This window comes from Ochlerotatus camptorhynchus, unplaced genomic scaffold, assembly GCF_037179485.1.
Source record: "Ochlerotatus camptorhynchus isolate MF236.1 unplaced genomic scaffold, CSIRO-AGI_Acam_v1.1 ptg000749l, whole genome shotgun sequence".
NCBI lineage: Eukaryota > Metazoa > Arthropoda > Insecta > Diptera > Culicidae > Ochlerotatus > Ochlerotatus camptorhynchus.
The window spans coordinates 9,769-24,201 of NW_027041217.1; the positions used below are offsets into that span (position 1 = coordinate 9,769).

General features: G+C 44.8%; 1 protein-coding gene across 1 annotated transcript; it reads right to left on the reverse strand.

Annotated features, from left to right (window-relative positions):
• Window positions 1-3,299: 3,299 nt before the first annotated feature.
• LOC135714877 (uncharacterized) lies at window positions 3,300-5,462 on the reverse strand (the record flags this gene model as incomplete). The annotated part of the gene is made up of 1 exon (XM_065238294.1): window positions 3,300-5,462. A coding segment is annotated over exon 1 (2,163 nt), but the record flags the coding sequence as incomplete, so codon positions are not given.
• Window positions 5,463-14,433: the final 8,971 nt, after the last annotated feature.

Consider the following 14,433-nt stretch of genomic DNA (forward strand, 5'->3'; position numbering starts at 1 on the left):
CGATATCCAAGAAGGATTACCTCGGGTAGGGTCCAAACAAGGATCGAAGAGGAATAAGAGGAGTTGAACAAGGTAGAAAATTTTTACAGGTTGAGCACTGAAAAGTGCTGTTTAAATTTGTTGTAGCTTTAGGTAGTAGTAACACTTCCTTAAGCAAAAAGCAAATAGATCCGCACGGCAAGAGAGCACGATGCGGACTGTTTACTTTTATACTCTTTCATCGGCTGCGTCAGCCAATCAGGATGCGCCATTCGATGACGTCGTTCGTTTTCCTATTGGAAGCGTTCATCGCGTACATACTCCCGCCGGTTGGAATACCATTCCAAAAGCGGAAATCTTCAATTGGTCGTTGTCGGTAATAGGAAGAGGCGCCAATTTCCGAATGGAGCGCCGGAATACTCCCGTTGCAGTCTTCACGTCGGCGACTCTGATCACGTCATCCCTTCCCGGGTAAACTACAACAATTTGACCCAACCTCCATGACTGAACTGGTAGATTGTCTTCCATCAGTAGCACAATAGTACCCATTTTCACATTCGGTTCACTTTTTGTCCACTTTGCCCTCGATTGAAGCGTTGATAGATAATCATGCGACCACTTTGCCCAAAACCGATCACGCAAATTGTTCATATACTGATAGCGAGACAGACGGTTCACTGCTACATCGGAGTACGACGGCTTAAAAATCGGTTCCAATGGTCTTCCAATCATCAAATGAGCAGGTGTTATCGGAAGCGGCTCGTTCGGGTCCTCAGACAGTGCATACAAGGGTCGGGAATTCACTATGGCTTCGATGTGGGTCAATACTGTTCCGAACTCCTCAAACGTCAAAATTGCGTTGCCCAAAGTTCGATATATGTGGGACTTGACAACCTTTACTCCTGCCTCCCACAAACCCCCAAAGTTGGGTGATCTAGGCGGAATGAATTCCCACTCAATCTCTCGTTTGAGCAGAAAATCGTTGATCTTCGTTCTTGCGGTCTCGTCACGGAACATCAAGTACAATTTGTGGAGTTCTTTCGAAGCACCAATAAAATTGGTCGCGTTATCTCACAAATTTTACGAACCATTCCACGACGGTTGATAAAACGATCTAAAGCGGCGAGAAAAGCTTCGGTTGTCAAATCCGAAACCAATTCGAGGTGAATCGATTTCGTTGTTAGGCAGACAAACAGTGCAATGTATGCCTTTACATGTTTCGGCTTATACCTTCCTTCTTTCACAATCACTGGGCCGGCGTAATCCACACCAGTGAGTTCGAACGCTGCTGCTACATTCACACGCTCCTCCGGCAAATTTCCCATTAAGGGCTGAATTCCTCTCGGCTTAGTCCTGAAACACTTTACGCAGCTTCGAGTCACTTTCCGGATGGCAGATCGAGCATTTACCAACCAGTACTTCTGCCTTATTGCTGCCAGCAAACCGGATGGCCCTTCATGCAGTCTCTCCTCGTGATATTGACGAATCAACATTTCCGTCACTCGGTGATTGCGTGGAAGAAGTAATTGGTGCTTGGCGTCATACGGTAATTTAGAGTTTTGTAGACGCCCGCCGACGCGAAGGAAAACTTCTTCGTCCAGGAATGGTTGAAGATTCGCCAATCGCTTCGGCAACTCCTTACGCTGAACACACTGGATCTCCTCGTTCAATCCGGTCCTCTGCAAAATCCTTACTATGTAATCCAATGCCTTCCGCATGTCTTGCACAGAAATGTATCTTGCATGTTTACGATTCTCCTTTTTCATTCGTATCAGTCGAGTGAATCTCACCACCTGCGCCAATACACGTTGCAGCTTGGAAAACGATCCGCATCGCTCGAATACCGGATCGTCTTCAACATCGACCGCTGGGTTACACACTTGAACTTGTCGCATTTCTGGTAACTCTTCATCTTGAATCACTGGAGTCTCCTGGATATCGTAGTTAACATCTTGCAGAAATAGTGGACCATTCCACCACATATCAGAACGATGTAACACACCAGGGTAACACCCTCTGGACACCAAATCCGCAGGATTATTCTCGGATCTGACGTACTTCCACTCGTAGGCACTAGTCAGTTTGTTAATATCCAAAACTCGGTTTCTGACGTAGACTTGAAGTTGATCCGGATTCTTCTTTATCCATGCCAGCACAATTTGGCTATCAGACCACAGCTTGATATCGTGGAATTCGGTTTTCAGAATAGGGATCACTACACTAACCAGTTTGGCCAATACCACAGCGGCACACAGCTCTAATCTAGGTATTGTGAGACGACGCAGAGGGGCAATCCTTGACTTACTGCAAAGCAGCCTAACTGACACTGCCCCGTCCTCCTGAACACAACGCAAATAAACGCATGCACCATAAGCAGTACACAACGCATCAGAGAAGCCGTGAATCTCAATACGTTGAGCTCCAGGAGCCATAACACATCTCGGTATTCGTATCTCGTTCAGTTGTACCAATGACTGATGTAAGGTCACCCATCTACTCAACAACTCGCCCTCTAGGGTCTCGTCCCATCCCAGACCATCATCCCACAATTGCTGCATGATGGACTTAGCCAAAACGATCACAGGTGATATGAGACCAAGGGGATCAAACAGTTTGGCGATTTGAGAGAGAACATACCTTTTAGTCACTTTCACATCCGGTTGCATCACTTCCGGGCTTCTCCAAAACAGGAACTGATCACATCTTGGGTCCCACAGAACACCTAAAGCTCGAATCGCTTCGTTGGTACCAGAATCTCCTATTCGAACTAGCTTTTCACGGTCTTGATCCGAAACACCTTCGTCGTCGTTGGTACACCATTTTCGGATAGGAAATTTTCCTTTCATCATAAGCTCCTCGATATCACTTCGCAGTTGCTTCGCGGATGCAAGTGTTGGGGCACCACTCAATATATCGTCCATGTAGCAGTCCTCTAATATCGCCTCTGCAGCTGCAGGAAAGTTGGCTCTTTCCCCTCTCGCTAGTTGAACCATGGACCTCACTGCCAAAAACGATGCAGGAGATGTCCCGTAGGTCACCGTTAACAACTCCATCACCTTTATCGGGTCCATCGGTTGGTCACGCCAGAAAGTTCTGTGGTAATGTGTCTGTCTTGGATCAAGTTTCACTTGTCTAAACATTTTCTCAACGTCTCCAGAAAATGCATATATGTGCATCCGGAAACGTAATTGGATTGTGAACAGATCGTTCTGAATCTTCGGGCCAATCATCAAAACTTCGTTGAGGGATAATCCGTTAGACTTCACCTTGGCGTCAAATACAACACGTAACTTTGTGCTGGTACTCGTAGGTTTAAGTACAGCATGATGTGGCAAATAGTAGCTCTGTCGGTCAGGCGGATCGTCATCCTCACGGATCTCGTGGCAATGACCAAGGTCTTTGTACTCCTGCATAAACTCTTGGTACATCTCTTTCATCTCGGGTTTATTGGTTAGATGTTTCTCAATTGACAGGAACCTCTTCAACGCTAATGATCGGGAGTTTCCTAGTTCATTGATGGACTCACGGAACGGTAGTTGAACCACGAATCGGCCATCCTCATCTCGTCGATATGTTTTGCAGAAGTGATCTTCTATCGCTTGCTCTTCATTCGTCAGGACTTTTTCTTCTGGAAGTTCTTCTTGCTCGAAAAACCTCTGAATGCTCTTCAGCAACAGATCCTCATTTGTGGCGCATAGCACGTTGACGACTTCCTCCTCGGACTCTTCTAAAGCACCGGCAATAATCCATCCGAACTGAGTCTCGTACAGTACGGGTAGATTATCAGAGAGTTTCAGCTGAGCTTGTTTCAGGATTTTGAAAAACAGCTCGGCACCGATCAGTAGGTCCACTTCTCTCGGTTCGTTGAAGCTTGGATCGGCCAACACAATACCACTCGGGAACTTCCACTCCGAGATGTCAACTGGAACAGATGGAATCTTTCCTGTCACTCTAGCTGTCACCAAACAGTCCATGTCACTTTGGAAATCGGTGTAGTCGGAGAAACACTTCAGGATCACACGATGACGAATTTGAGATCTGGCGCCACCCACTCCTACGACTGGCACGTTGGCAGGATACTTCGGAAGCGCTAGCAGTTTTACAGCAGATTCAGAAACCAGGTTGATCTGAGACCCGGAATCGAAGAGAGCACGCAACTTGAAGTTCCTTCCACTCTTTGACGTAACATTCACCAATGCGGTCATCAAAAACACTTGTTTCGCTCGTTGTTGCATACTGGAACAGGCTGTAGACACAGGATCCTCAGGAACAGCTGCTGCTGTCTGCATCTCCTGCGGCTTGGATGTTCCACCTGGAGTTTTCTGCTTCGGCTCAGCTTGGGATACCTGCTCGAAGTGCAACATGGTATGATGCTTTTTGGAACACCTCGAGCATGACTTATCTGATGGACAAGCCCTGATTTGATGGCCTTTCCTAAGGCAGTTGAAACATAGTCCGATTTGCTTCACCTTGGTAACACGCTGATCAACACTCATGCTCAAGAAAGAAGGACACTTGTAATTGCAGTGTTGACCCGCGCATATTTCACACACATTCTCCGGTGAACTGGATGTTGCTGGATTGGAGGTTCTTTGCGATGAGCTGGTTTTCCCCATCATAGGAGGCTTAACAGCTGCCTTAGCTGAGGACGCCTTGTCTACTTCACATCTATCAAGTACCTGGCAATAACTTCTTAAGAACTTCATGGATTCTTCGAGGTCAGGAAGTTCTCCGTGCTCCATGGTGAGCTCCCACTGCTTCCGCGTTTCTCCATCAAGGCACATTGTAAGTAGCTTCACCACGATTAGACCGGCTGTTCCAACAACCTCCTGCTCCATGAACCGCAATCCTTCCACGTGGCGATTGCATGTATCGATAAGGTTTCTTAGCTCCTTGAAGCTTTGTTTGGCTATCGGTTTCATCGACAATAAACCGGAAATATGGGTGTCAATAATCACTCTCGGATTTTCAAAGCGCTTCTCTAACAACTCCCATGCTTGCTGATAGTTGTTGTCATTGATAATTCTGGCATTAAGGATACCGGAAGCTTCACCGATCAGCGCCTTGTCCAGGTATTGCAGTTTAGTTGCATCGGAGTCGCCACACTTTCGGATCAAGTCATTGAAGAGAGCTTTGAATTTTGGCCAACCTTCGTACTTCCCATCGAAGGTTGGGATCGGCGTCTTCAGAGGTTGCTGAGTCACAATCACTTGGGGAACTCCATTATTAGGTTGTGGATCAGCACGAAGTAACTCCAACAGTTGATTCAGCTTCACTAACGCCTCCGTGTGCAGCTCGTCAAACTCGTCCAACTTATTGTCCTGATCCTCCATGTTTTCACTAGTACACTGAGCCACGATCAAGTCATGCTTCACCGCATACTCCGAATAATGTAGTTCCAATTTCTTCTCATAAGCCTTTAACTGAGAAAGGCTCGCTGTTTCAGGTTCGTCCATAGCTTCGTTTAGCTTCTGGACGATCATTGTCACTCGCGCTTTTACTTGTCCTCGTTGATGAATTAATTGCTTCAATTTCGTCATGATTACACTTTTCACTACAGTTCACTCTCAACACTCACAGTTTTTAAGGGTACTACTTTACTACGATCGTAGGTTTCAACTTTTTACTCATTCGGGCACAAACTCGTTGGAAGGAAGGGTCACGAATATTCGCGGATGGACGTATCACACCGGTTGATATCCGGCTCGAAGGACCAAATGTTATGTACTCAATTTCTCTTGGGGTAGATTAATTGCCCTTACCACAACAGCACAGACGAAAACCTACCTTGTGATCGAGCCACCGGCAGCTATGCACTTCACAGCCACCAGCGACGGGATCGAAGAGTCACCGTTGGCTGTACACGCTACAGCCACCAGCGACGGGATGCCTCTCTCAAACGAAGGACCACGACACAACTCGTGATCAAGCCACCGACAGCTGTGCACCTCACAGCCACCAGTAGTGGGACGATGAGCCACTGACAGCTGTGCACACCACAGCTACCAGCGTAGGGACGATGCACCGTTGGCTGCACACACCACAGCGGACAGCGTAGGAACGATGGGTCGCTGTTAACTCTTCAGCCACCAGTCGTTGAGCTGCCAACCACTACAGCCACCAGCGCAGTAAACCTTTCTCTCTCTCTCGAAGGACCACGGCAAAACTGCCGAACACAAGGCTCCGATGAGCAGGGAAACAGGAAAGTTAAACTCTTTTAAAAGTGTCCACTAGGTGGAACTTATGGAAGATGAATCGATCACCACATGCAACCAGTGGATGAACGAACAGGAACTGGACGAAGCACGAATGCTCGGGAAATCTCCGTTCTCGGACGAAAAGAATGAGACACTGTTCTCAATTCTACCTCTATTTATTCGCTGCTTCCTCTTCAATGGTTAAATGCAGGATACAGAATGAAACATGAAATGCAATGTTGTTTACTTTTATACTCTTTCATCGGCTGCGTCAGCCAATCAGGATGCGCCATTCGATGACGTCGTTCGTTTTCCTATTGGAAGCGTTCATCGCGTACAACCCCCATGGGTAAAGATGCTGTGTTGCTCACTTCTCTCCCCTTCCCTGGTGTATTATGGATGGTGTGAATATTCACATCGGTGACATGGCCCCTGACCCCCTTGTACATCATAAAATGAAAATGAAAATGAAAATGAATATCTTTTTGAGATTTTAGCAGTCACGTTTTGTTTGTAGTTTATATTTTATTTATTTCATGTAATTATCGTAAATAATAGTTATTCAATAATAGATAGTTCATCCATATATTCGTACTTTGACGCGAAGCGCTGTGGATTATAAGATGGTCGATGACCCTCGAGGGATCGATTTTGCTTAATGAGCAGAAAATCATGGATTTTACCCCAAGCTCTTCCACAGCACAATAAATTGCCACCATCATTTGTATATTTGATATTGAACATTAACCTCGGAAACTATTTGCATATCAAGCGAAAACGTAGTCCTGTATTGTCGCGAAGCGTTATGGTTCTGAGATGCTCGATGACCCTGGAGGGATCGTTTTTGCTTACTGAGCAGAAAATCATGGGTTTAATCCCAAGCTCTCCGTCATGACTCTTAAAATTCATTATCACTAATCAAAATTAATATGTTCTTTCGATAGCCGGCTATCGAGAGATTAAATAAACAACAAATAAACAATACATACTTTTGGTTGCATCGCCAACTTGAGGTGAATCCTAACCGAATACCCTACCCAACCCTCCAACTCCGTAGCACTTATGAGGGTGTCGCTAAGTCGGTGGCCTCTCGTTAAGTAAGTACTACATCAACATTTCCTTCCCTATCCCTAGTTATGGTAAAGATGGGCGTGGCCGGGAATAGCGACAGTCATGCTTCTGTTACTCTTGTTTAGATTGGAACCAATGTTTACTCCTCAGCATTATTCCTGAAAGTAGTCTAACTGAGAATTTCAGAAGAGACGTGAGTGTCGCTAGTATCCAATCTACGAAGTATATCATAACAACGCTAACGCTAACGCTAACGAGCATGACGTCATCATGGTGTTGTTTGAGGGAGAAGTATTGTAATATTTTGAGCAAAAAACGCTTTCCACACTCCCCATTCCGATTTATTTCGTGGACAACGGAAGAACGAAAGATAAAGCCAGCATTCCTCGGTTCATTGTTGCAAAGATTTGCTTTGCACTTCATTTTGAAATTTTGCGCACGAAACAAAACAAAACTGCACAACGAAGAGCTCTATGATGGCATGAACTTTTTTCACGGATGCCACCCGAAAAAAAAATACAGTGAAATTTTCAGTGGAAACAATGCTCTAACATTAATATTTATTGTCGACAATAAAAATGATTGTTATAATGTTGTACCCTTCCGAAAACGGCAAAACTGCTACCTAGCTGTACAATGAATGTACATAATAAAATGTTGTTACAATGATTTTCATTGTATTTTTCATTTATTTTATTGTTAACATGATTCGATCACGAACAATAATGAACAACTCTATTACAATAAAAATTGTTGTTACATTAAATATTGGTGTGTTTTCATTGTGGGTTGAAAGGATTTGTGGAATTGGATTTGGAGGAATTGTTCGTGAAGTACAATAAAAATAAATCTGATTGAAGCATGCAGACTATGAGAGGGTCAGCAACACTGCCAATGTAATCAAGATAGGCGCTGCTCGTATGGCTCTTGCTTTGACAGTTCGTTTGGCTCTATTCGTTGCCAAGTCAATTGAACGCCTACGACCAGATAGGTTTGAGTTGAACTCAACTCTCCTGCCTCATCTAAATCCCGCTAAATACAGACCTTTTCCGTACAGTCAATAATCATACAATAATAATAAAAAAATCCACCACTTGAAGATGTCAGGAAATAACTCTCAGGTGGAAGCATATTTCATGGGCGGTTCTCTCCAGTTGAATGCATTAACTTATCAACGACGCTCAACCACCAAGGAGACGTGACCTAGAGAGATCGAGTGCAGGGGAGTTGGCCTCCATTTCTGAAATGTTCCGGATCGAATCTCAATCCATAACCAGTAAAAAATGACTCACCCGTATCAGACATACCACCCCCTTCCCTTCCCGGGGCGACGTTTTATTTTTTCGATTTATTTTTAAAGTCGATAAAGTAGATCTGTCAAGACAACACATACACTCTAAAGTACACTGTTATTTTTTTTTTAATCAATAAACTCGCCAACCAACAGTAAAATAACAATAATATAAAATGTTATTGAAAAAAAATTATAGGGGGAAATCATGAAAATATCATTGTTAAGATACCTACTTAACAACCCCCCTTTTTTATTGTAAATTTTCCATTTACCATAAAATTTACTGTTTTGTACAACATAAATCAAGGTAAATTTATTTTAGGCGTAACAATATAAATCTTGGTTAAGACAATAATTTTCGTCTTATTGTTACATTGTTTTTTATTGTATTTTTGTTGTTATTTTTTTTCGGGCAGTAAGATCATTTATTTTTCATGGTTGCCAAAACAACTTTTTGTGCCTCCGCTTATCTATGGAATCTATAGTATCTATAGCATAAACTAGAAATACTACACGGTAAGAAAAAGTACTCAAAATTAAGTTAAAAAAAACCCAACGTTGGGTTCTATCATTTGAGGTCCGCCGTTGAGTGAATCAGAAAAGCGGCTTTGGTTAAAATTTACTCAACTATTGAGTAATAATAAATTAACTCAAATATAAGTTTATTTTCATTGAGGTTGCTTTTATGCGCCTTTAACCATTTCATTTTCACAAGCGTTGATAGACGAGTGGTCAACACACGGGTCCCGTAATCTCAACGTCCATGGTTCGTTTCCAGTCTGCTCCGTTTTATTATTTTTTTTGTCAACTTGGTCAGCGCCAGGATTACTCAAAATTGAGTTTTCTTCTTTAACTTAATTTTACCTATGTGATGAGTGAAAGGAACTCAATTTTGGGTACTTTTTTCTTAGCGTGTAGAAAGAGAGATGAACGGAGAGAATGTTTTGAGCCAAATGAACTGTCAAAATCTGAGCCAAACCTAAGAGGAAGAGCTGACAATTGGCTTCTTCCTCTTTTATTTCTATCTCTATCTCTATCTATATTTATCTCTATCTCTATCTTACGCACATGAAATCGGCCAATCAGGAGCTGGTTCACGTTTGACAGAAAAGTGGTTCTTTTTCGCCCCCGTATTGTCACCTCTTCTCTTGGAGCCAAACGAACATTCCCATTAGATTTTTTTCGAGGATTTCTTATTCTTACTAGATTAAATTTGAGAGTATCGCAATCGAACAGAAATTCAATTACCTTTATGTTTCGTGTGCTTCTCAAATTCAACTACTTTTTGGAATCAAAAGCAATATTCTAGCTCTATTGATTAATTGATCTTAGTTGGTTAATTAATGGCACCAAAAAAATTGCAAAATATTGCGATGCAATCAATTATTAATTTACACGTAAATCGAATCAAAAGTAAAAGTCATGTGAAATGCTAAGTTTTAGCAAGGGTTGCAAGATAATTTAGATACAAATCCCTGCTGCCGAATTGTATTTTGTTTTCTCCGCCCATTTCTCCCTCTGAGTATTCTAGTATAAACTTGGTTTTTCGTTCTGTGTATACTACACTGTAACTGTAAATGCTTTTATTTTGCAAATGAAGCATTTTATTTTAATCTGGTTGATACTACGTTAGTAGAAAACATAAGGACTACTCAACAGACGTATAGGGGAAACGCTCCTATAGTTGCGGTACGTTAGTAGCGTTAGGCTCCTATAGTTGTGTACGGAGTCTCCATACACAACTATAGGAACCTAACGCTTCTAACGTATCGCAACTATAGGAGCGTTTACCCTAATATAGAAAAAATAATATCTTTTCAGACTTTTAGGTGTATACATAGATTTTAGCTTTTCTACCACTGTAGCAGCAACCAGAATTAAATAAAACGCTCCATTTGCAAAATAAAAGCATTTTAAGATTGTATTCGTATACCTCGCCGTGGAAAATTTTGAAACCATCATCACTTTCATAGTTCTTGTATTCTCCACGAATGCCAACTTTGATTTGTCAATTGTGTTGGACGAAGCGGACAGGTACACAGTGGAATTGCGTCAGAATACGGAATAAACTACCGGAAAACCGAGGACCAAAACGAATAAAAACTCGAACGTGTTGTACACATGAAAAACGTTTAATACTATGTAAAATACTATAATGTTAGGTTAGTCACATCTGTCAAAACACTTGTCATAATCTTGAGACGTTAAGCATACCAGTGGTGTCGGCTAGGATAGTCGACACTAGGGGTTCGGTAAACTGGTCGAATGTAGGGGTTACCGTTGCATTCTGCTAACACTTCTCCTCAACGGTGTTCCCTCAGCTTTTAACGAAACCTAGAAGCTCGGTAAAGCGGTCATGCTTCACCGTTCCAAGCGCCTTGGTAAAGATGTCCACCTTCATTTCATCAGTGGGACAATATTGAAGTTTCACTACGCCACGGTCACAGAGATCCCTGATGAAACACTCCTTCGTCTCGATGTGCTTGGTCCTCTTGCTCGCTCGCTCGGACCTGACGAAGCACAAGCAGCCCTGGTTGTCTTCGTGCACCATTGTGGCACACTTCTGCTTCTCACCCATGTCGTTCAGCAATCTTCTCAACCACAGCACATCTTGGCAAGTCTCGCCCAGCGCCACATATTCGGCCTCCATGGACGAAAGACTCACGCAATCCTGTCTTCTGCTACCCCACGACACAGCTCCTCCTGCATAGAATACTACAAAACCGGCAGTAGACTTGCGTGTATCTGGGTCACCAGCCCAGTCAGAGTCCGAATACGCCTCCAGCAGCTCTCCGCCTACGCCACCCAACTTCAACTTCCAGGTCTTGGTTGCCTTGAGATAACGCACGACACGCTTTGCCGCTGTCCAGTCGATTTCCGTCGGAGCACTGAACTTTCTGCCCAATATGGAAGCAGCCGATGCAATGTCGGGACGCGCTGTGACTGCCACATACATCACTGCACCAACCAGGCTTCGGTACATCGATGCATCCTTCAGGTTCTCACTCGTCGTCCTGTCCTTCACGTAGCCTTGATCCATCGGCGTCTTCGCCACCTTCCCATCTTGCAGTCCTAGTGTCACGATCAATTTCTCGATGTATGCTTTCACGCTCATGTTGTAGAATCCGTCGTCGTCCTTCTGTAGTTCCAAGCCGAGAAAATACTTTGCATCGCCCAGCCCACACATCTCAAATTCTTTGCGAAGCTCTTCGTACACATTGACGATCTCCTTCTCAGAAGCACATCCAACTAGCAAATCATCCACATACACGATTAGGTATACCTTCTTGCCGTTCCTTACAGCCACGTACAGACACGGATCAGCACTGCACGCCACGAATCCAATCTTCAGCAGGACGTCCGACAGCTTCCGGTTCCAACACCTCGCCGATTGCTTTAAGCCATATATGCTGCGCTTCAATCGACAAATCTTCTGCTTCTGTCCGCGAACTTCACAACCGGGTGGCTGGCGCATGTACACCTCCTCGTCAATACTACCGTAGAGATAGGCGGTCTTGACGTCCAGATGCTTTAGCAATAATCGCTCCTTGCCAGCCAGCACCAAGAATGTCCGCAACGTAGCATACTTGGTGACCGGAGCGAACACTTCGTCGAAATCAACTCCGTATCGCTGCGCGTATCCTTGCGCCACCAGCCGTGCCTTGAATCGAACAACTGCTCCCGTTTCATCCTGCTTGATCTTGTAGACCCATCGGCTTCCAATGACACGCTTCCCAGCCGGAGGGTTCACCAGCTCCCACGTGCCGTTCCGTAAATGCGACTGAAGTTCATCGCCCATTGCTTTTCGCCAAGCATCACCGTCAACACTCTTCACTGCCTCAATGTAGGTAACCGGCTCCTTAACTGACAGCGCCGCTACTCCCACAACGTAATCGGAAAAACGATCTGGCAACTTTCCCCGATTCCTACGGAATGACATTCCAGTAGGTACACTTTCCGATTCTTCACCGTCTTGCGGCTCTTCTTTCACTGCTAGCGGATCCTCCAACGAAGACGAAGACGAATTCAAGTCAAAAAATTGTTCGTATTCACTACGGTCAATATCATCCAATTCAGGATCATCCAATTGTTCTTTTTCATTCACAGGTTCAACCACTGGCTCTTCTGCCGGTGGCTGCTTGCCACTTGCCGACTCTTCACATAGAATCAATTCCGTGTCACTTTCTTCTGGGGCTGGGAGTACAGCCACCTCCTCCTGACATTGAACCTCATCTAGCTCCAAAAACTTAGCGTCCCTACTAATCGTCACTTTCTCCGTCACCAGGTCAACAAAACGATACGCTTTATGTTGTTCCGAGTATCCTATGAAGGTTAGCTTCCGGGCCTTGCTATCGAACTTTCCCCGCTTCACATCGGGAATGTGTACCCACGCCTTGCACCCATACAAACGCAAATGTCCCAGGTTCGGCTTCCTACCGTACCACTTCTCAAACGGAATAACTTCAACTGACCGTGACGGCAATCGATTCTGGAGGTACGCCGCTGTCACGACTGCTTCTCCCCAGAACTTCTTCTCGAGCTTCGCATCCGGCAGCATCGTTGTCGCCATCTCTTGCAAGTAGCGATTTCGTCTTTCGGCTACACCATTCTGCTGCGGCGTGTAGGCTGTCGTATATTGGCACTTAATCCCCTCACTTTGGAAGAAATTCTGCAGTCGCTCGTTCACATACTCGCCGCCACCGTCCGATCGCACTATCCTGGGCTTACGGTTAAACAGGGTTTCCACATACCTGACATACTCAACCATCCGATCAGCAGCTTCCGACTTCTTGCACAGCAGGTAAACAACAGTATATCGACTATAGTCGTCGATCACCGTCATTAGATATCTGCTCCCACTCGCTGTGGGCGTCCTCATCGGTCCACAAAGGTCCGTGTGCACCAAATCCAGGACTTGCGTTGACTTCCGCTCAGCCGTTCGTGGAATCGGAGTACGTGACAACTTTCCTTCCATGCAGGTCTCACATGCCAGTCGAATCCCGCAATCCTTCACCAATACACTTTCGGCGAGTTTTTCCTTACACAGCTTGTTCACAATCGTCGGATCTCGGTGGCCAAATTTACGGTGCCACTGATGCTGGCAGAACTCGTTGTGTTGCTTACTCTCGACCTTCAGTGCTTCTTCGGCTATCCTTAGCTGGTACAGGTTGCCACAGTGGTCTCCTTTAGCTACCACCTTGCCGGCTTCATCCGTGATGTCACAATCATTCTTCCTGAAGATCACCAGAAATCCCTTCGACGTCAACATTGTCACAGTCAGCAGCCCACTGTTCAGCGACGGAACATACAACGCTTTCTCCAAGGTTACATCGACCACTCCGCCAGAACCATTGACGGTACACACCTTCAAAGTGCCACATCCAGCCGATTTAACAGACGATCCACCAGCTAAAAACACTTCTTGAACGTCCGTCTCATCGATCGATTCGAAAAATCGCTTCTCGTTCGACATATGAACGCTTGCTCCGCTATCGATGATCCAGCTGTTCCGCCGAATCCCATCCATCAGGAACAAAACAGCGCTCTTGTCCTTTGCCATGACTTGCTTCGCAGCCGGTGAATCGTTCTTCTTCTTCTTATCGCCTTTATGCTTCTGCTGCTCTGACAGCACTGGGCAATCCTTGCGTAAATGCCCTTTCTGTTTGCAAAAGAAACATGCACGTTCTGAAACGGAGACATTCCGCTTGCTGAAACTTTTCAGCGTTTTCGCTTCTCCAGATCTTCCACTGGAACCGGGTACTACACGTTCCTTTCGACGCTCGAATTCATCCAGAAGCTTTGACTTGACGAGCACAACTGTTAAATCTGCATCCGGTCTACTCTCTAGCGCAGTAACGAGTCCAGAATAAGAGTTTGGCAGACTGCGCAATA